Source organism: Rhinopithecus roxellana, chromosome 21 (assembly GCF_007565055.1).
Source record: "Rhinopithecus roxellana isolate Shanxi Qingling chromosome 21, ASM756505v1, whole genome shotgun sequence".
NCBI classification, from domain to species: Eukaryota; Metazoa; Chordata; class Mammalia; order Primates; family Cercopithecidae; genus Rhinopithecus; species Rhinopithecus roxellana.
This window is the reverse complement of record NC_044569.1, coordinates 5,835,129-5,857,863: the sequence shown is the minus strand read 5'-3', so window position 1 is coordinate 5,857,863 and position 22,735 is coordinate 5,835,129. Positions and strand designations below refer to the sequence as shown.

At 43.7% G+C, this 22,735-nt stretch overlaps 1 protein-coding gene across 13 annotated transcripts in view; it reads right to left on the bottom strand.

Annotated features, from left to right (window-relative positions):
* Window positions 1-22,245, bottom strand: part of CEP192 (centrosomal protein 192) — a 192,651-nt gene extending 170,406 nt beyond the window's left edge. For 10 of the 13 annotated variants that reach the window (XM_030925757.1, XM_030925749.1, XM_030925754.1 and 7 more), the window contains exons 1-7: window positions 22,152-22,245; window positions 21,325-21,492; window positions 16,404-16,571; window positions 14,460-14,585; window positions 7,030-7,205; window positions 3,338-3,390; window positions 901-1,021 (exon numbers count right to left, since the gene is read on the bottom strand). In XM_030925757.1, the coding sequence (XP_030781617.1) occupies window positions 901-1,021; window positions 3,338-3,390; window positions 7,030-7,205; window positions 14,460-14,585; window positions 16,404-16,571; window positions 21,325-21,431 (751 nt within the window). In that variant the 5' untranslated portion in view covers window positions 21,432-21,492; window positions 22,152-22,245. Of the gene's footprint in view, window positions 1-900; window positions 1,022-3,337; window positions 3,391-7,029; window positions 7,206-14,459; window positions 14,586-16,403; window positions 16,572-21,324; window positions 21,493-21,772; window positions 22,114-22,151 lie in introns of those variants that run through there. The other 3 variants (XM_030925756.1, XM_030925751.1, XM_030925758.1) reach the window with 3 other exon arrangements.
* Between the last annotated feature and the right edge of the window lie 490 nt (window positions 22,246-22,735).

Below are 22,735 nucleotides of genomic sequence, written 5' to 3'. Positions count from 1 at the left end.
CCCCTGGCTGTTCCCCAAAACACAACCCACGTGCTTACAGCAGGGCCTTTGCTGATGCTGTTCCTGCTTCCTGACATGTCCTCCTCCTCCCATATCTAAGGCCTGGCACAAGCTCCATCCTTTTTCTAGAAGGCTTCAGTACCTGCCTCAATCAGAGTTAATTTCTCACCCCCTATAATTCCCAGGCACATTTGGGGCCTGTTGGGTTTATGCAACCCAGTCTGACAATTGGCTCTGCATCTCTTCTCTGCACCTAAGGTGTCTGAGAGCAGAGGCCAAATATTTCATGGTTCTGACCGGGCGCAGTGGCTCACACCTATAATTCCAGCACTTTGGGAGGCCAACGCAGGCAGATCACTTTAAGTCAGGAGTTCCAGACCAGCCTGGCCAACATGGTGAAATCCTGTCTCTACTAAAAATACAAAAATTAGCCAGACATGGTGGTGGGCACCTGTAATCCCAGCTACTCAGGAGGTTGAGGCAGGAGAATCACTTGAACCCGGGAGGCGGAGGCTGTGGTGAGCCAAGATCACACCACTGTACTCCAGCCCAGGTGACAGAGCGAGACCCCATCTCAAAAAAAAAAAAAAAAAAAAAAAAAAATTCATGGTTTCCCCAATTTCTAAACACAGTGCTATATACCAAATGGCACCTCCAGGTGACTACTTTATACCATAACAATGTTAAACTGAGGATGAGTATAATCATATCAGGATAGATACACAGAAATAAATTCTTGAATTGCATCACTTAATAGAAGTGGCCATTTGAGTGCCGGCAGGTAGGAAGAAAAGGTAAGGAGAAAAAACCCAACAAGTTGGCATCGTAACTACTGCAACAAAGAAGAATAAAGTGCAGTGGGAAGGTGAGGAGCAGGGAAACACAGGTTACTTGCAGTACCAGAAGAATCTTCCAAGCTTGTCGGGAACATAAGTCTCTCATTTTCTAATAAGCTAGTATGGCTTAGGTCACTGTTTTGAGTCTTGTCTTCACAACGTTTTCCAGCATCGAGCACAGCAATCTGTAAGACACAAAATGGCAAGTAAGAGAAGCACATTCCGGGCTCTGAAGAGCACAGCACAAGCCCACAAAAAGGACCAAGGACGCTCTCCACTTCCAGTGTGTCCAGTGTCTGTAAATCGCAGCTTAGGCAATAAAGGGCTAGCAACTGTACATGTATTAATAACTTTCCTTTCTGCCATGCCACCTCCCTCACCTGACCTACCCAATAGAGCATCCCTAAAACTGAAGGCTTCTCTGAAACTGTGCACATGCTCGGAGAGGCTCGTAATATAGTAAGTACACAAATACAGAACTGAACTTCAGCAACACAAGGCTCCTAACAACAAAGCTAGACCTGGCAGCCTGTATCTAAGGAACTCTCTGCACCATTACACTGGAATCATCAACTTCTCTGCTCCACAACCAGGCAACATGTAACCCTAAAGGGCACACAGCCATTTAATAAGCATACCCAAGGCCCAGAATGAAAATGTAATTATGTGTAATATAACATGATTACATGTCATATATATTACATAAATATATATGTAAATAACACCAGCATAGGAATTATATTGTAAAATGCACACCAATTTTTAAGACAGAAACATGGAATCTTAATCCAATTTTACATTTAGACAGGACAGTACTGAGCTATTCTCACAACTATTTAAGCACCAGGGGCATCAAAGACTACTATAATCAACTGTTATTTAAAACAGATGATCACTTAGAATATGGCAAATGTTAACAGCTGTGCAATGTAAGCTCTGTGCTTTGAAAGTTTTTATAATATAAAAATTGGGAAAAAACCTATATGGGAAAGAACAATATGTAAACCGTCCCTGTCTTTTTGGTCACGTTGGCTACTGAGAATACCGTGTACTCTGCCAGGCTTGGTCCCTGGAAAACGTCTGCATTCTGATAAAGTGGCACAGCGCCACAGGTGAGACGAGACCTACATGTGGTAGCAGCTCCCTTCAGTCTGCTTTCTAACACATTTATTTTCCCCTATTCTCATTTCTTCCTCATTTTAATCAAGCATCTCATGTTTCTATACTTCTGTTGCTTTCCAGTTTTACTGTCCCTTATATTAGTAATTCCAAAAATTAATTTCAACTTCACTACACCTGCACTTCCTCTAAAAAGCATCTCTCACACTTGAAACTTACTAGGGGTCACATACAGGGTGAGCACATAGGGCAGGGTCAACAAACATTTTGTGTAAGGGCCAGATAATAAATACTTCAGGCTTTATGAGCTGTACAATCTCTGTCACAACTTCTCAACTCTGCTATTGTAGCACAAATAACAGCCATAAACAAAACATACACAAATGGGCACTACCGTATTCCAATAAAACTTCACAAAAACAGCCAGCAGACTGGATGCAAGTCATAAACTATGGTTTGCCAATCACTGGTACAGGGAAGTAACTTTTACTTTAGACCCTTTTGCAATCATTCTATAAACTTTACAACTCTTACAAAAGTAAAACAAAAAGCGTACCTCTTTTTTTATCAGTTTTAACAGTGTTTAGTTTATATTTTGTAAGCAACTCTCATAAATTCATGACTGCATGCCTGAAATTCAGGTTTGGTGGTAATGTTGGGCATAAACTGTTTATCTTCTCAGCATCTCTCCTTTGAAGAGACCATCCTTTATACTTCACGTGGTCCAGTGGGGCTGTCACTTGCATTCCTCTACCTGTGCATGTATACACACTCATGCACAAGCACACACACAGAATTGGACATTAGACCAGGCTCATCCCAACCCACCCCTTGGCACAGTGATATGCAGAGGGGAGGACATGTGAGCCAAGTGAGCTCGTTAGATCTGTCTTTTTCCTCTTTTCTGATCACAAGTGTTAAGAGTATAGGCTTGTGTTGCCAACAAATGAGACAGATTGCCTATCATTTAACAAATTATTAAGTGACAACTAAGGGCCAAGAGCCATGAGACACTCAGGCACTCAGGATACAATGAAACACACACACACGTGCGCGCGCACACACACACACACACAAAGAAATGCTTGCCCTCATGGAGCTAACATTCTAGATGAAGCCAGTACAAAGTGAAGCGGAGCAAACAGATGGACTCAGCTCCGACATCACCAAGCCCAAGAATACAGTCCCAGGCACCAGCACTCCCCCTGAACCTTCTCATTACTTGAGAGAAACTCCCATTTTTACTGAAACTGGGTAAGTTGGAGTTCTACTAGAAAAAAGTAGATGACGTCTAACTCATATTAACACTTACATATGTGAAATATGAACTTTCACTCCCCTATAATACTCCAGAAAATGGTAACAAATATATAAAAGGTTACCTTGGGTTCCTTATCATTCATCCATGACTGTAAATGAAAATCAATAGGTGAGTCTGTATAAGAAAACAAAAACAAACTGAGAGACCAGGTTATTTTATCAACTAAATACCCAACGATACCTAAAAATAACAAGAAATATTTTTCTCTTGAAGTAGAATAGAAGCACTTTTAAATGATGTATACGAGTCCATCATAGGTCAGTTGAATGTTTTTAAATGTTAGGGTGGGGATTCATTAAAAAAACCTGTACCAAAGAATTTGAGTATGTATCTAATCAAGACTTTACAGCTAACGTTTGCTTTGAAGGAGATGTGGAGAGAGAAGTAAGAGAAACGGCACCTTATGACTAAGCAAAGGGACAAACCCAAACAGCGGGACAAACTGCACTGTGACTGACCTAGAGTATTTCAACAAGGCACTGACACACGAGACGCAACAAAGGTGCGCAGCATAACAAAACCTCTCTCAGATCGCCGTTCACACAAATCAATATGAGCAACTCTATCAAATGATAAAAAAGAATCACTAAGTTCGTTAGCTGTGTTAATAGCACTGTGGTTATATAAGAAAATGTCCACACTTTTGGAGATGCATACTGAAATATGCACAAATGGCAACAGAAATTTTAAAATATCAGAAAAAGGCCGGGCGTGGTGGCTCAAGCCTGTAATCCCAGCACTTTGGGAGGCCGAGACGCGCGGATCACAAGTTCAGGAGATCTAGACCATCCTGGCTAACATGGTAAAACCCGTCTCTACTAAAAAATACAAAAAAAACAAACTAGCCGGGTGAGGTGGCGGGCGCCTGTAGTCCCAGCTACCCGGGAGGCTGAGGCAGGAGAATGGCGTAAACCCGGGAGGCAGAGCTTGCAATGAGCTGAGATCCGGCCACTGCACTCCAGCCTGGGCGACAGAGCAAGACTCTGTCTCAAAAAATAAAAAATAAAAAATAAAAAAATAAAATATCAGAAAAAAGTAGTAAAAAGGAGAGATGATGCAAGTATGACAAAATCCTATACCAATGGATAAGTACAGGGGAGGTTTTCTTAATTGTTACATACAATTCACATATCATTAATTCATTCTTTTTTTTGAGACGGAGGCTCGCTCTGTCCACCAGGCTGGAGTGCAGTGACGCTATCTCGGCTCACTGCAAGCTCTGCCTCCCGGGTTCCCGCCATTCTCCTGCCTCAGCCTCCCGAGTAGCTGGGACTACAGGCGCCCGCCACGGTGCCCGGCTTTTTTTTGTATTTTTAGTAGAGACGGGGTTTCACCGTGTTAGCCAGGATGGTCTCAATCTCCTGACCTTGTGATCCACCCGCCTCAGCCTCCCAAAGTGCTGGGATTACAGGCATGAGCCATTGAGCCCAGCCTCATTGTGGTTCTGAATTGCATTTCCTGGATGTCTAATGATACTGCATATATTTTCATGTGTTTACTGGCCATTTGTACAACTTCTTTTTTTTTGAGACGGAGTTTCGCTCTTGTTGCCCAGGCTGGAGTGCAATGGCACGATCTCAGCTCACCGCAACCTCCGCCTACCAGGTCCAAGCAGTTCTCCTGCCTCAGCCTCCCAAGTAGCTGGGATTACAGGCATGAGCCACCACGCCCAGCTAATTTTGTATTTTTAGTAGAGACGGGGTCTCTCCACATTGGTCAGGCTGGTCTCAAACTCCTGACCTCAGGTGATCCACCTGCCTCGGCCTCCCAAAGTGCTGGTATTCCAGATGTGAGCCACTGCGCCTGGCCCGGTCTTTTCCCTTCTTAATAGTGTCTTTTGAAGCACAAAAGTTTTCAATTCTGAAGTCCAATTCATCTATTTTTTCTTTTATTGCTTATTTGAGTTATAATACCCCTCTTTTCTTTCACATATGTAACATTTTTCATCAAGAGAAACACAAACCTCCCTTAAAATTTTTCTAACATATAATGTGTACTCATTCATCAATCTTACAACATACAATCAGGCAAGTCCTTTTGAGTACTGAACTCGTTCGGAGTTACAGAATACCACTGCTATGTAAGTACATAAAATGTACTTTTCAATTTTCAGTTTTGATTTCTTTGACGAAAGAAAGTGAATGCAGAGTACTTAAGAGCAATCAGACAGCAGAAACCTATAATTTTTTTAAACAACTTTCCCTATATTTTTATTTATTTATTTATTTTTGAGACAGGGTCTGGGTCTGTCTCCCAGGCTACAGTGCAATGGCATGATCACCTTGACCGCCTGGGCTTAAGCAATCCCAGCTCAGCCTCCCAAGCAGCTGGGACTTAAGGCGCACAGCACTATGCCCTGCTAATTTTTGTATTTTTTGTAGAGACAGAGTTTCACCTTGTTGCCCAGGCTGATCTTGAACTCCTGGGCTCAAGCCATTCACCCACCTCGATCTCCCAAAGTGCTGGAATTACAGGCGTGAGCCACTGTGCCTGAACCCCCATATTTTTGTAGTTTCTTCTCCACATCTAATTTGAGAGCAATTTTTCTTTTTGAGACGGAGTCTCACACTGTCACCCAGGCTGGAGTGCAGTGGCATAACCTCGGCTCACTGCAACCTCTGTCTCCCGGGTTCACGCAACTCTCCTGCCTCAGCCTCCCAAGTAGCTGGGATTACAGATAGCCACCACCATGCCTGGCTAATTTTTGTATTTTTAGGAGAGACAGGGTTTCACCATGTTGGCCAGGCTAGTCTTGAACTTCTGACCTCAAGTGATCTGCCCACCTCAGCCTCTCAAAGTGCTGAGGTTACAGGCGTAAGCCACCATGCCTGACCCAAGGGCAATTTTTCAAATGTCTTACCCTTGAGTATTTCCAATACATTTAACCTAGTTTTCCTAGAAACAATAATTTCTTTTAGAACTTATACTTCACCAGTTTTATTTAAAAAAAATAAGCTTAGAAACAAAATTGACTCTCAATAAGAATATAAATTAAATAGTGGGAGAAAAGTGGAAGATGCACTAAAAGTAGGCTCGTCTTGAATATAAAGTATGCTGTGGCCATCCGACAGCATGGTTTCCAAAGCAAAGGGAATTTCAGCATAAATCAGTCAACAAGGTTAAGAGGAGACCTTTTCCTATAAAAGTACTGTAAACATGATATTAATAGGTACAATGCAAACCAAAGCATTTTCAGTTTACGGTGTGATAGTACAAAATGAATACATCCAAGCCAGGAGTGACGATGCATGCATCCAGTTCCAGCTACTCGAGAGGCTGAGATGAGAGAATTGCTTGAGCCCAGGAGTTCATGACCAGCCTGGGCAACACAGCTAGAATCCATCTCAAAATTAAGAAAAAGGAAAAAAAAAAAAAGGTCAGGCACAGTGGCTCATGCCCATAATCCCAGCATTTTGGCAGGCCAAGGCACAGCAGATCGCTTGAGCCCAGGAGTTCAAGCCCAGCCTGGGCAACATGACGAAACCCTGTCTCTACTAAAAACACAAAAAGTTAGCCCAGCATGGTGGTGTGTGCCTGCAGACCCAGCTACTAAGGAGGCTGAGGTGGGAAGATAGGTTGAGCAGCCCAGGAAGTTGAGGTTGCAGTGAGTTGTGATCACGCCGCTGCACTCCAGCCTGGGCCACAGGAGTGAGACTCTTCCTCAAAAAAAAAAAAAAAAAATTCCAAAGCTGGGGAAATGAAAAAGGAAATAAAAACATATGCATTAAGCAATAATTTCCAATAGTTCAGTACCTTGTGCTTGTTCCAGTGGTGAAGCCCCGTTGAAGAGATCTTGGTTCTGCAAGGATTCTGTAGCTCCGGCTGGCTCCTCTTCTGGTCCTGCTGTCTCCATTTGGAAAGCTGACTGTTTGCTGAGAGCATTTGACAAACGCTGACTTTCCACACAGCTCTTTTTCCTAGAGATAGAACTTTTTTATTAGGAAATAGAAGAATGATAAAATGTTAATTACCTTGGGTAAATCTATAAAACATCTATTAATCAGTTATGTGTTCCACCTCTTAAAAAGAAAAAATGGAAGCAATAAAAAGAAACATTTGAGTCTAGCCAGAAAACTACAACTGCTAACACTGCATGGTATTCTGGGGACTGAATCAACCTTTTGGGTCCAGGGATATACAGTCTACCAAAATCAAAGAGAACGTCATACAGCTGCTCTTTCTCTCAAGCAGCAAAAAGTGGTTTTTTTATTTCCAGAATAAGTATCCTTGAAACCAGGCTACATAATACAGCTTTCTAAAATCTGTAGACTTAAAGGATGTTGGCATATTTGCCAAAATAGCCAAATCTCTGAATTAATAAAGGTTTCAATTGTTTTTACTTTTATCCCTAGTCCTGGTTCTTATCCTTATCTTTCTTTCTGCCTCTGCTGTTTTCTGTGTGGATGAAAGTATTTTTCTTACAGGCAATTTTCCTCCCACCCTACTCCAAAAGCTCTTGGGTCTAGAGCAGCTCACCACAGAAAGAGGAGGAGTGGGAATGGAACTTCAGGAAAAAGCCTCTAAATGCAACAAATTCATTACATGACATACTGATACCAAGAGCCGGACTCAAATGTGGCCAGAATGAATTTTTTTTTTAAAAGCCCTTCCATATTTCTCAAATCCCAACCTTTCATGCCTGAGGCAACACTCCAACCCTAACTACAATTTACTTTCCAGTTTCTCCATCTCTTTGCTGGAGCTGTAGTACATACAAAGTCACTAGCTTAAGCCAAAGGTGCACTGGTGGGTAGGTACAGGAAAATTTCATTGAGTACAGGAAAGGAAAGGCATCGGTGGAAAGACTATACACAGTTACAAAGTCAAGGGGTAGCAAGGACAGAAAGGAAAAGAGGTGGGGGCGCAAGATGGTGACAGGAAATAAATAAACAACAAGTTAGGACGTTTAGGTCCACTCCATATGTTAAAGCCCCACACTGAGAAAAGCATGTAGTATGACCACCAGAACTTTAGAATGACAGGGACAGTTGAGAGCAGGGCACCCTACATTCACCACCATCCCTCGAAAAAAGCTACTTCGTCAAAACTACAGATATCCTATATTTTTATTAGCTCAAAACAACTTTTCAAACTAAGTCACAAGTTTCAAGATAAAGAGGAAAGAGCAACTTCCAAGTGTCCAATAAAATGACAGCAAGGAAAGCTATAAAAGTGAGGCAATCTGGGTAAGAACTACCAGTCCTAACCCATGCTTACCCCAGATTCTGGAATCCGAAAAGCAGATGGGGTGTGCAGGGGGAAAGAAAGCCACAATCCAAGAACAGAAGGGCCCAGAAGCAGAAAAGGAAACAAATCTGCCAGGAAGAACCACAAAAATGTTCCGTGACTACAGTCAGAAGGAGGGCAGGAGGGAGTCGGGAAGGGCAGGAGAGGGGGGACTGAAAGCCCGGCATGAAGTGTGGCAGGAGCACCCACCCTTCTGCCCCACCCCACAGACAACAGCCATGCACACAGGACAGTAAACACCTGGGAAGGCGGAGGGAAGGGCTTGCCTGCAATCCAAGTACAGAAAATGCCTGTGGAGGACGAAGTGACGGCAGTAACAATGACCCAGAAGAAAGCACTAAACATCTGGCATAAAATTTAAGACTCAACCTGCGCACTCTACAGTAAATGGCCAGGAACAACGTCCCTCTTGCGTGGAAGTCAATGAGAAACGAGAGTTACATACACAACAGTAAGGATGCCCACACTAGGCAGCCTAGAAGACAGCCACAAATCAGACAAGAAAAAAAGGAGCAGTTCAAGAGACAAAAATAAAAATGAACAAACTATACAAGCAGCCCTGGAGAAAAGGAACAGTTTACAGAACTTTCAAAATTTCTAATTAGAATCTTCAGAAGTATCCATGTAGCTGTTACAGTCAACCCTCACTATACGTGGGGGACTGGTTCCAGGACCCCCGCGTCTACCAAAATATGCAATATTCAAGTTCCACAGTTAGCACTGACTACATTCAGGCTTCACATCCACAAATACTGTACTTTCCATCCACGTTTGGTTGAAAGAAATCTGCCTATAAGTGGAGCCACACAGTTCAAACTCGGGTTGTTGAAGCGTCAAGTGTACATCCACAAAAAGGGCCCATTTTAAAAAAGGTCAAAAGGGCCGGGCGCGGTGGCTCACGCCTGTCATCCCAGCACTTTGGGAGGCCGAGGCGGGCGGATCACGAGGTCAGGAGATCGAGACCATCCTAACACGGTGAAACCCCGTCTCTACTAAAAAATGCAAAAAACTAGCCGGGCGAGGTGGCGCCACCTGTGGTCCCAGCTACTTGGGAGGCTGAGGCAGGAGAATGGCGGGAACCCGGGAGGCGGAGCTTGCAGTGAGCTGAGATCCGGCCACTGCACTCCAGCCCGGGCGACAGAGCAAGACTCCGTCTCAAAAAAAAAAAAAAGGTCAAAAAAAGAGCTCTCATGATTAAAATTATGATTGCCAAATGATTTAATGAGCAGGAAAAAAAAGAAACTTATCTAGAACAACGTCTTTTTGCACTAAAACAGAAAAAAAGGGAAAAAAATAGAAGTAGAACAACCCAGGCAATCCAAAACAGTAGTTCTGGAAAAAGAAAAGGAAAAACTAGAAGAAAAACCGTAATTATCTAGAACTGATCTCCAAATCAATGCCAATTAGAATTCAGTGAATGGGGAAAAGAGCCCCACCCACAAGGGACTCGGACGGGATTTCTAAAATTTCCAGAGAAAACACAGTTCAGATAAAAAACCAAGTATCGAGATTACACCAGACTTCACGTACAATGTAGCAATATCTTCAAAATTGTGTGAAAATTTATTTTCATCCTAAAAGTCTGTACTCAGCTAAAGTATTAATTTATTCCAAGATTAGAATAAAGACATTTTGAAACACAAATTCCCTCCTCCCCAAGAAAGAGTCAAAGAAGTCACCCCTCACCAGGAGACTGGGGCTAAGCCTCTCCAGGCTGCTGGCCCCTCCAGTACAGTGTCCAAGGAAACTTATACTCAGACCAACAACTCAGCGCTTCAGACTGTTCAAAAGTCAAGAGCTAGCTCCAAGCATTTACCTCTCCCCAGGCACTGAGTCTAAGACTCCATCTCGCCAGGCCTGTCTTCCATCAACAAGGACCAACAAGACCAGTTTCCAGAGCTCCTGGCCTCCAGCAAGAGTCAAGAGGATACCCCCAAGGTGTCCTCCCATCCCTGACAGCAACAGGTGAGTGGGCCCACCTTCACAATGCCCTTTCACCACCGATTCTCAGTTCCTAAAACCAGCCCAGGATGCCTCACTGCTGGCACTCCAAGCCCCTTAAGACTGCCCAGCCCTTCTACTCCCCAACAAACAAAACCCTTCTACTGTGCCTTCTGTAATTTACAGAGCTGGGTTGACAAGATCTGCCATTCCCGAATCCCTTCTCTGAACATTCCTTTCACCTTACTGCTTTAATGAAAGCCTGAATATCCTGTGAGGACATTACTAACCCCAAGCTCTGACAAGGGGGGACCCTCATCTCTCCCACAGCCGTGGCATCATCACCTGGCGTGGAGATGGAATATATACGCCCTTCTTGCCCTCAGTGCCACTTCCAGGTTACTCTCCCTAGAGCCTCACAGCTTTGAATCACCTACTACCCTACCCCTCTTGCCTCTAGTACCACAACTGTATGATGCTGACCCCACCTGCACCTCCAACCCATCTGTACCACCACATCACTCTCCCTCCCACTGTCCATACCCTCTCCTCCTCCTTAACCTAAAGCCCATGGCCAATCTGACATCCTCAGCAACCTTGTCCCTCACTCTCTTTATAAACTACAACCCTGGTTAAATCCAATTCTCTGCCTCCTCTTCACCGGCACTCCTAAGTTCAATGTGGCTGGAGAAACATCACAATCACCCTGAACAGTCATGCCCATGGCCCTCAAGTTGGGCCCTTGATGTCGTCTAGGAACCCTACCATTTCAACCCTCTCCATTCATTTGCCTGTGCTCCCATGTGATAATTTTACATCTTTTTTTAAGCCACCAAACTCCTCCTCCTCCACCCTCACTCTGACTTGATGATTATACTTCCTACTTCACTAACCCTACTTTCAGCCTGAAGCACTGAAAAGGTAACTTCCACAGATTCTTACCACTACATGCACCCACCCAGGCCATCCTCCCATCTGTTCCCGCAGAGGAACTGTCCGCAGTCCTACCCAGCTAAAGCCACTCCCCGCACTGCACATTGTGGCCTACCCTCTCTTACTGACACAGACATTACTGCAGCAATTCTCTTCCCTTTCTACATCGCCAAGCTTTACCCTTTCCAGGAGATTATTCCTGTTATCACGTAAACATGCAGCAACCTCTCCCACCACAAAAAACAAAAAAAAGTGAAACTTCTCTTCACCCACGACAACCATCCAGCTATCACAACCTCGCCTCTCTACTCCCTTTCACAGCAAAACTCCACTCGCTGTCTACTGCCTCTAATAGTAACTCCCGTTCTCTCTGAAACTCACTCTGAGTAGGCCATCACGGTGCCTGTCCCTACTTCCACCAAACTACTTACTGGGGTTCCGAATGACCTAATCTATGCTAACTCCAAGGGTCAGTTCTTTGCCCTCATTTTATTTGACATAGTTGGGTAACTCTTCTTTTACACATGCTCTTGACATGGCTTCCAGGATGCTCTGTTTTCCTCCTGCCGCTGATCACTAACTCTTCATCTCGCTGTTGATGCCTCCTGTCCCCAGCTTCTCACCGTGACGCCCCTCAGGACCAGGCCTGGTTGCTCTCTTCCATCTGCCTCACTTCCAGACAATCAAGACTCAGAGCCATGCTGCTCCCACTCTCGCCTCCTACAGTCTCTTCCACATAACAGCCAGAGGGGGCCTTTTTTTGAGACAGGGTCTCACTCTGTCATCCAGGCTAGAGTGCAGTGGTGCAATTACGGCTCACTGCAGCCTGGATCTCCTGGGCTCAAGTGATCCTCAGAGTGGGCTTTTTACATCCTCAGATGTAGCCCTTTAGTGGCTTCCCGTATCTCTGAGTCAAGGTCCTGCTCACCACCTCGCCAGTCTCCCTGCTGCTCTGTGAACCACACAGGCTACGAGTCAAGGTCCTGCTCACCACCTCCCCAGCCTCCCTGAGGCTCTGTGAACCACACGGGCTACATGCCTGCCTTAGTTCCTTCAGGCTGGCTGCACCTTTGGCCTGAAGTCTGCCTCCCCCGGCGTCCACATAGTTAACTCCCTCCCTCAAGTCTTGGCTCAAATCTTTTTTCTTTTTTTGTGAGACAGAGTCTCACTCTGTTGCCCAGGCTGGAGTGCAGTGGCGTGATCTCAGCTCACTCACTGCAACCTCTACCTCCCATGTTCAAGCAATTCTGCTGCCTCGGCCTCCCAAGTAGCTAGGATTACAGCCACATGCCATTACACTGGGCTAATTTTTGTGTTTTTGGTAGAGATAGGATTTCACCATGTTGGCCAGGCTGGTCTCAAACTCCTGACCTCAGGTGATCTACCTGCCTTAGCCTTCCAAAGTGCTGGGATTACAGGTGTGAGCCATTGTGCCCTTGGCTCCTATCTTATGTCCACAATGAGACCCATACTGAACACTACCTTCAGCCTTCCTAATAACCCTCCTTTATCATATTCTACTTTTTTCTAGCACTTTTCCCTTCTAATATACTATAAAATTAGCATATTTTAGTGTCTTGTGTAACATCTGTTTTCATCACTGGCATCTCCTAACCACCTGGAGAAGTGTGTGGCGCACACAGCAGGCACTCAGTCAAAACTGCACAGCGAAGCAATGAACACACAACGGTTAACATCTTTAATACAAAGAAAGCACTTACATATAAAGACTGTCAAGAAGCAACTCACAACATAAATGTAAGTAATGAACAGACATTAAAGTAAGTTCAATTCCATAAACACTCAAATACAAATTTAAACACAGAAAACGAGATTGTCTGTCATACCACCATTCCCATTTTGGTTTTTTAGACTTCCAGACTTTCTTCTATGCATATACACGTGTGTATTAGACAAATTATTTTTCCCTCCAAAAATCAAAGATTAAAAATAGCACCATCAAATGCTGGGCAGGGCTGGGAGAAGCTGGCATTTTCATCACACGTCTACTAGGAGAAGAAACTGGCACAAGTTTTCTCAAGAGCAACGTGTTAATCTGTCACGGCCTTTAAAATACACTGTTTTTACCTCAGCAATTTAAACCCTAGAAATCTTAATAACATCCTAGGTGTGAAAAATGTATATATAAATGTACATACAGGGAAGTTCACTACATTTATAATAGCAAAACTGGAAAAATCTAAATGACCAGCACAGACCTGAGTATACAGTCCATTAACATCATGACACAGATTCATATTAATAGTAATTGAAAGCTGAACATAATACTGCATCTTAATTTTTTGTGTAATAAACAGAATAAGAGTTTAACTTATTTTGTAAAAAAATAAATAAATAAAATTTTCATTTTTTTTCTATAGCTTCATATTAGAAGTAAAAAGAATATTTAAAGGCATAAATGCTCATACAAAAGTTTGTAGTATGGAAGACTACAAATAAAAATGTACTAAATGGCTGTTCTCTAGTTAGTGGGATTATAGGCCTTTACCGTCTTCAAATAATTTTCTATATTCTCTGTTTTTTTCAATAGCACACGTTAATTTTAGAATAAAAAAATGTTTTGAAAGACTAAAAATGTGATTAAAAACCATAAAGAAAACTCTTGGCCGGGTGCGGTGGCTCACACCTGTAATTCTAATCCCGGCACTTTGGGTGGCCAAGGCGGGCTGTTCACTCAAGGTCAGGAGTTTGAGACTAGCCTGGCCAACATGGTGAAACCCCATCTCTACTAAAAATACAAAAACAATTAGCTGGGTGTGGTGGCACATGCCTGTAATCCCAGCTGCTCAGGAGGCTGAGGCAGGAGAATTGCTTGAACCAGTGAGGCAGAGGCTACAGTGAGCCAAGATCATACCATTGCACTACAGCCTGGGCAACGGAGTGAGTGAAACTCCGCCTCAAAAATAAAAAGAAAAGAAAACTCTTAAAGATTCTTAGAATTAATCAGAATTACTTACAGACACAATCACATTGTCACTTTCCGCAAGACTGCGTAAGACCTACTTTTGACATAGTACAAGCAAATGAAGGCATGAACTTACTCATCATCCTGGAAGCTAAGCTGTAACCTCTCTCTTGGTTCAGCATCACTCTGGCTTCCAGAAGATGACCCGGATGGAACTGAAAATCTCCCTTCTACTAAGTAAGATGACTGGACATCAGGATACCTACACAAGAAAAAATTTTGTTTTAATTGTTAAGAATAAAATTACACATATTTAAATGTCATCATGACATACAGCTGCATGACAGTAAAACCAACCACCAGGAACAAAAACAAATACCGCCCCTATACTTCAAACCATCATCCTCTGTGCAAAGCACGGAAACCTGTGGCTCAGCAATGGGGAGTTTATCTGTATTCAACAATACAGTCACAAAAATCTTAAAGCCTTAAGAGCTGACAGCGTTAATACAACCCCTTCGTCCCAAAGGTCAAGATGATGCTCCTCACTAAATGTTTACGTTGAGAGAAGACAGGAAAGTTTAAGCATAGGCAAACTTCATACGTTACACAAGATCCTACATGTAATGGAAGTATAAACTATACACAGTACAGTTGAAGATACAAAACAAGGTGTATTTAACCAAACATCAATCTGGTAATAAAACAGAAATTTTAAAAGTAAAGAAAATAAAAGCTGGTTGAGTTTTGGGGTTTTTTTTTTGAGATAGTCTCCCTCTGTCGTCCAGGCTGGAGTACACTGGCCCAATCTCAGCTCATTGCAACCTCCGCCTTCCGGGTTCAAGCGATTCTCCTGTCTCAGCCTCCCGAGTAGCTGGGATTAAAGGCATGAGCCATCACACCTGGCTAATGTTTGTATTTTTAGTAAACAGGGTTTCGCTGGCTGGTCTCAAACTCCTGAACTCAAGTGATCTGCCCGCCTTGGCCTCCCAAAGTGCTGGGACTACAGACATGAGCCATGACGCCCAGCCTGGTTGAGTTTCTAAGGAAGAGAAACTTGACTTCAGGAGATGAAAGTTACTAGAACAACAAGAGTTACTTGAAGAGTTACTTCATAAACCTAGGACAGACTGAAAGCTTGAAGAGAAAGAGAAAGACAGCCATACAAGTCCAGTAAAGAGTAAACCTGGCTGAAATGAATTAAAAAGTGAGACTCTGTCAGACCTCTAAATAGATCCAATGACCCAAAACTCTAGTCACAGGTGACTGGATTTGGAACAGACATCTAACCTAAGATGGACCAGAAACTCATGAGACATGAGGAGACAGTTCAATGTAGTTAAAAATGTAATTTATAGATGTCTTTTGAGAATTTGTGTTGCCATATTCTGTAACATAAACAGAAAAGCAAATAAAACCAATGTATTGAAAAAGAGAAGAGGCCAGGTATGGTAGCTGACACCTGTAATCCCAACGCTTTGGGAAGCTGAGGCAGGAGGACCACTTGAGCCCAAGAGTTCAAGAACAGCCTAGCTAACACAGCAAGACCCTATCTCTACAAAAAAATTTTTTTAATTAGCAATAAAAAAAAGAGAGAGAAGAGAATGAGTCATACAGAGAGACACGGAGTGGGATGACAAAAACCCAAGTCCTGATGGCTTCCTAAATCTCAATCCCTGTCCCTTCTTGCAGCAAAGCTCTGCACTCCTCTCCGTGATGACAAGAGGTACTCCTATAACCTTATGATTAATTTTCCTTTGAACTTCGCTAACACAACTTGTTTTACATTACTAGCCATTAGTCTGACTGAACTAATACAAATCCAAAACACTATAGACAAAAAAAAAACAATAGACCAAAATAGGTAACTGCTGCTCAAATCCCAAACCTACCCACTGAAAAGGCAATGCAATGGGGAAAGAGACAGTAAATTCTGCCTTTTTCGTATTCATTTCACATATTTGGCCATCTCCCTCAGAGACAAAACAAAAAGCTCAAGCTTGACTGAGAAACATAACATAAGTATCAGCATGCTGTCGGCTTTATGGACCTGGAAAAAATCTGCTCAAACAAATCTTACCTGTTATCAGTGCTGGATCTATTCCTAGCAAGTGTGGAAACAGCAACCGGCAAGCCAAGATTTGAAGAAAGAGTGACATTTTCCAAAATCCCACTGTTACCAAATAATGAATTGGTGAGAAAGCTTGGAAATGATTCTTCTGCTATACCTCGAAAATCTTCCATCTCACTGCAATAACAAAAGTATTTCAATAGGTCACATATTACTATAAAATGTTTTTAAATGATTAAAAGCATCATCTTAGAAAATTAATAAATCTTAGGAAAAAAATCCTTTTTGTAGCATCAGTAAGGGGGAAATAGCCAAACAGTATGAGGTAAAATAAATCTCAGAATACTTTGCTACTTTATAGATGAGAATAGAAACTTTAAACATTAAACTTATCTTCTTATAATTAACATAATAACGCAATACAACACATTTTAATTTGCTGTTTGCTTGATGTAGCAAGGAAAATGAATTACTACAAACTTATCTAGTAAAGAAAGCAAAGATGGCAGAACACTGATGGTATATAGAAATGATTTGGCCGGGCGCGGTGGCTCAAGCCTGTAATCCCAGCACTTTGGGAGGCCGAGACGGGTGGATCATGAGGTCAGGAGATCGAGACCATCCTGGCTAATACGGTGAAACCCCGTCTCTACTAAAAAATACAAAAAACTAGCCGGGCGATGAGGCGGGCGCCTGTAGTCCCAGCTACTCGGGAGGCTGAGACAGGAGAATGGCGTGAACCCGGGAGGCGGAGCTTGCAGTGAGCTGAGAGCCGGCCACTGCACTCCAGCCTGGGCGGCAGAGCAAGACTCCGTCTCAAAAAAAAAAAAAAAAAAAAGAAATGATTTTAGGGCATATTTAAAAGTTTGGTAGTTACATACTCAATCTAATACAGAACAGAAAAAGTACAACTAGCAAAAATCTAGCCTGGATCTCAGAGTGCCGTTAAGAGCAAATTAAAAAGTGAACACATTCAAAGAAAAATTTTCAGTTAAAATATAGTTGGCACATGGACAAGGTAAAAGGGGTAAAAGGGGTACACAAATGAGTAAATCTGGAAAACACCAGCACAAAACCTATGCTATTACTAGAGAACTTGACCACGGTACTCTGAAGATGTTAGCCAGTCTCAACAATTTTTCAGAGTACGTATCATATATACACTGGATGGAAATCAGTAAAGGAAATAATGACAGGAGGACAAAAAGATAAATAATCAGGAAAAGCTAAAAAAAAGAGAAGATATTGGCAATGTGCCTTGAAGACTAAGAACTTTTAAAAGGCAGAGTATGGGATAAGAGAGTTTATTTAGGATGACAAACATGAGCCAAGAAGGAAAAGAATTAAATTTTATTGCATATCTACCAACTTAACTCACTGAATCCACAGGAAATCTTACAATATACGTGTTACCCCATTTTACAGATGAAGAAACAAACTGAGATACTAAATTAGCTCAATTTTCCCAGGGTTGTAATTAGTAAGATTCAAACCCAGGTCTGACTCGAAAACCCACTCTAAGTGCTATGTCTATGCTGGCAGTAGCAAATACTCCAATGTATTTTGGCAGCAGGTGAACAAAATAACACAGTAAACGAAGCTAGAATGCCAGAATGGAGCCAGATTCTAAAAGTCTGAAATGGTGTATTGGAAAGTTTGAACTGTATTCTGCAACCAACGAAGGACTGGCACAATCAACCTATAAGATGGGAAGGGAGAGGACTGAAAAACCCGGAAGATTAGTCAAAGAGCTGCTTCAGTAATACAGGAGTGTGCTAGGATGAATGACAAACTGGATTAAAGCACAGATTGTAGACAGTATGGACTAATTACTCTACAAAATATAAAAAGAAAAAGAAAAAGTTTCACGACCACTAAAGACAGTATGAGGCAGGTGCGATGGCTCATGTCTGTAATCCCGGCATTTTGGGAGACTGAGGCAGGCGAATCACTTGAGGTCAGGAGTTCAAGACCAGCCTGGCCAAAGACGAGGTGAAACGTCGTCTCTACTAAAAATACAAAAACTAGCCGGGCGTCATGGCGGGCACCCGTTACCCCAGCTACTTGGGAGACTAAGGCAGGAGAATCACCTGAATCTGCAAGGCGGAGGTTGTAATGAGCCGAGATTGCGGCCCCGCACTCCAGCCTGGGCGACGGAGCGAGACTCTATCCCCCACCAAAAATAAGAAGAACTTACTTGTTTTGGAATAGGAATTAAAACAAATTAAAGAATGTGTAAGCAGAAACTCAGTTCTATGTAAGAAAACCCAATTCCCCCTGAGAAAGAGAAAGAGCTGGAGCCCTTCAAAAATTATCTGCCTGCTTTTCTGTGGCTAGTGAGCCTTATCTCTCCTCCTTTCCAAGGCATTGTGAAGACCCTGTTTCTCTGGCTGTGCAGCTGCAAGGTCACTAGACAGATAAACTCAAGCCGGAAAACATGTTTTTCCTTGGAAAGTAAGAAATGATGTAACGCATGTCTCAATTAATTGAATAACTGTTCTTGTTTCTTGCTTCTGTAATACGCTATTCCCCGTACAGACACCCCCGCCCACCGGCCGCCCCACAAAATGCTTAAAAGGTAGCTTAACTCTTTGAAGGGCTCAGACTTGTCCAGGGCTCAGACTTTTTGGATGTTAATCTGACTGGTCTGGTGCACCTAAATAATAAATCCTCCTCAATCCCTCAGTCTGATTCCTAAACTATCCCACAACAGTTTATGAAGTGCCCATGCCCCTGTCTGAAGCCCACCGCTCCACTCTGCACTCGATCCCAACCCCTCACTGCACTGACAACTACTCTACCAACCGGCCCCCTTTCTTAATGTGATCGAGTCTTTTGTCTGTGCAAGTCCTCCCACGCTGGGCATGCTGCTATTTCTCCCACCTTTTAAAAAAAGCCTTCCTCTTCATTATCCCCTGAACTGCCACCACACCTATCCATGCTCCCTTTATCACAAGCTTCCAGAGGAATCATGACTGACCATCCAGTTTTATCACTATTTATTCTTGCATTTATCTGTCTTCTTCCAGTGAAATAATTTCTCCCTGAGAGCAGGGGCCTTGCCTATCTGTCCATCACTATTTCCTTAACACTTAGAACAACACCTAGCACACAGCAGGTACTCAGTAGGTATCTGTGAAACTAATGAATGACAACATTTTCAGGCAGTGGGTAACCTCAACTTTAACTTTAACCCCTATATATTTAGAAGAGCAGCTTCTTGGGGAAATGTCTATCTTGTTCATCCACTGACAGAGAAGTGGAAATACGAATTGAAAAAATGAGATGTAAAGAAGAATCTGTAACTCCTAGTTTGCTGATACTCAGTGTCTATTATCAAATAATGTTCTAATTATTTCACATACATTTTTCTAATCCCCATGTCAAATTTGTAAGGTAGCCATCATTCCTATTATTGAGGGAAATGAGGCTGAAAGAGACAATTAAGAGACGTTTCCAGTCCACACAGCACAAATGAGGCCAGAGGATTCCCACCCAGGCAAGTCTGGCCCCAGGGTATTCTTTCCTCTGCACTAATTCCACCTCCCGGTGGTGCATGCCTGAAGTCCCAGCTACTCAGGAGGCCACCATGGAAGGACAGCTTGAGCCCAAAAGTTTGAGGCTGCAGTGAGCTATGATCGCGCATGTGAATAGCCACTGCAATCCAGCCTGGGCAACAAAGTGAGACTCTGTCTTAAATAAATATACAGGAGCATATGCATCAGTTATATGCAAATACTACACCAATCTATGTAAGGAACTTGAGCATCTAGAGGCTTTCAGCATCTTGGGGCAGAGGCAGGTCCTGGAACCAATTCCATGGATAACTTGAGGGAACAACCATACTTCCAAATGGCTCTCTGACATCTACCTTACTCCCCAGTGCAATACAAAATACAAAATCAAACTTGTTACCTTTCCTCCGTTCATTCCTGCCGTTATCTTTAGTCTTCGCCCAAATCCATCCCTATTAACTGGCAATACAAGACCCACACCTAGGACCATTCTGATCCCCTCCTGCTCTCTCACCAAATTCTAACGTCAAATACACCTCTGGAGCTGAGCCCCACTTCCATATTCCTAATGCCGGATGCCCATCACTTTTTATTCTGAACTATCACACAAATCTCCCAACTAGCCTCCCCAAGTCTAGCCTTGTAATTACTAAGTTATTCATTCATACACAGACATGTAAACTATTAAAATGTATACAAAACACTTCAACAGTTGTTCCTATTTAAAAGGGGCCTAATCCAAAGAAAACTCAGAAATTATGCAAAGATCATTCATGCAGCAATCATTATGAAACACAAACCATGACGAACACTCTACTTGGCCCCAAAAATTCACAAATAAGTAAGGCAGCTCTCCCCAGGGAGCCGACAATCCCTATCAACTACGATAGGGAAAAGTGCTTCAACAGACCTTTGCTAAAGGGTGCAAAGGTAACAACACCCATGGGAAGATTCCTCAAGATGTAATCTAATACCTAGTCTCTTCTCCAGAAAAGATTACACTTGTAAACCATTCAAGGACATAACACATTCCTGAAGGAAATTCCCTTTAATTTCTCACATTATTGTATTACCCACCCCTCCTCCATCATCTCAAGTGAAGACAGTATGTTATCTCTTCTTCTACTATATTTGAACTGAGTAGCTATATTTGCAATTTCTCTTGCTATTTCCTTAAACTAGTGACCTCAAATGTCACATCTGGGTTCACTAATTACATTCCTAGATACATAAAAGATTATTGACTTATAGTCAGCAATCGTAGGTCTCGGTATACGATTAAACACATTTAAAAGCACATGCCGTGGAACCCAAAGCCGAGCCAAACTTCCCCAAAACTCATCATTTACTCTTGGCAGTTTAAGATATACTTTAAAACTAGGTAGGCATTTGGTATATTATTGTTCAAGGCTTACCGTTTTTGCCCAGAAAGCTGAAATTTGGAGAAAAAGCTGATTTTGGAGCAGTAAAAACGCCAGTCAAATGACCTCAAAATACTAACAGCAAATGGGACTATGGTCATATGAACAGCTGTTCTGCAAACGACTGCCTTGAAGAGGTCCTCACGTTTTACTAAACAAACTCTGAAATTAACAGCAAAGTACAAGTAGAGTGTATTAACATTCGTCTCATTTCACGTTCTGTTGATAATGAAATCATAGGCAGGGAATGTAGGTAAACTATTAGGAAGAAATGAACGCAATCCAGCAGAAACCAAAGCAAGCGAGTACACGGAAGACAAGGGCATTAAGCATTAAGTTCATAAAGTTACTTCCAGGGGTCACAATTTTAAACAAAAAAGAGAAACAGAACCGCCCAACACAATGCACTGAAAGCAACCACCACCGGTCAGTCCACAGGCACCTGGCAAGACGCTCCAGAGGGAAGCACGGAGAGGGCCTGTCCCTCAAGAGGTGGAAGTCCCCAGACAAGAGGGGAGGCAGGAAAGATGTGATCCCCTAACAGTCCATCCCATCACGCCCGGCCAAAGCCCAATGACACACAGGCGTGCAATTAATCCCAACCAGGCGGAGCTCGGCTCGGAGGCCGGGCCAGGCGTGGAGGTGCGGGCAGGGCGGCAGGCAACCCGCTCGAGCCCTGCCGGCCTTGCCGCCCACAGCCTGCGCCCCCGCCCCGCCCAACCGTCACCGTCCCGCCGGTCCGGCAGCCGAAACGTAGGCCAAAGGGGCATGCGTCTGCCTCCCGCCCAGGCGCAGGCCGAGGCACCGGCGTCCCTCCTCACCGAGCCCGCGTCCCCGACTGCGGGGGGCAGCGTGAAGCGGGAAAGTCCACCGAGCGAAGGGGTGTCCCAGGCGCTGCAAGTGCGCGTGCGCACGGCCCCGCTCCCGCTGCAGCCCGGAACGGCCGTACCGCGCCCGCCTCCGGTTTACGTCTGTTCGCAGCACTAGGCAAGGGGAGGAGACTGAGCCGGCTTTTGATTGGACAGCAGGAAGAAATGGGGCGGGAAGAAGCCCAGTGATTGGTGGGGACCGCGCGTTCCTGGATTTGAAGCGAGGAAGCCGCGCGCCGTGCGCCTCCGGAGGAGGAGGAGGAGGAGAGGGAGGAGGAGAGGAGGAGAGGGAGCTCTGCGCCGGCTGGGACCCGGGGGGGCTGCTGCAGTTGGCGCCGCCTTCAAGGTCTTGGCGAATTTGAAAATAATGCTTATTTATTCAGTTTGGGGCTCCAGGGCACCGCCAGTCACTCTATGCGCAAAGAAGTATTCCCTGCCAACAAATCCCCCCCGATAGGTTTCGTCCTTCCGTGGGCAGATGCAGACCTTCCTGTTGGTAGACCTGAAAGGCGTCAGGTTTCACCTGCAGTCAGTCA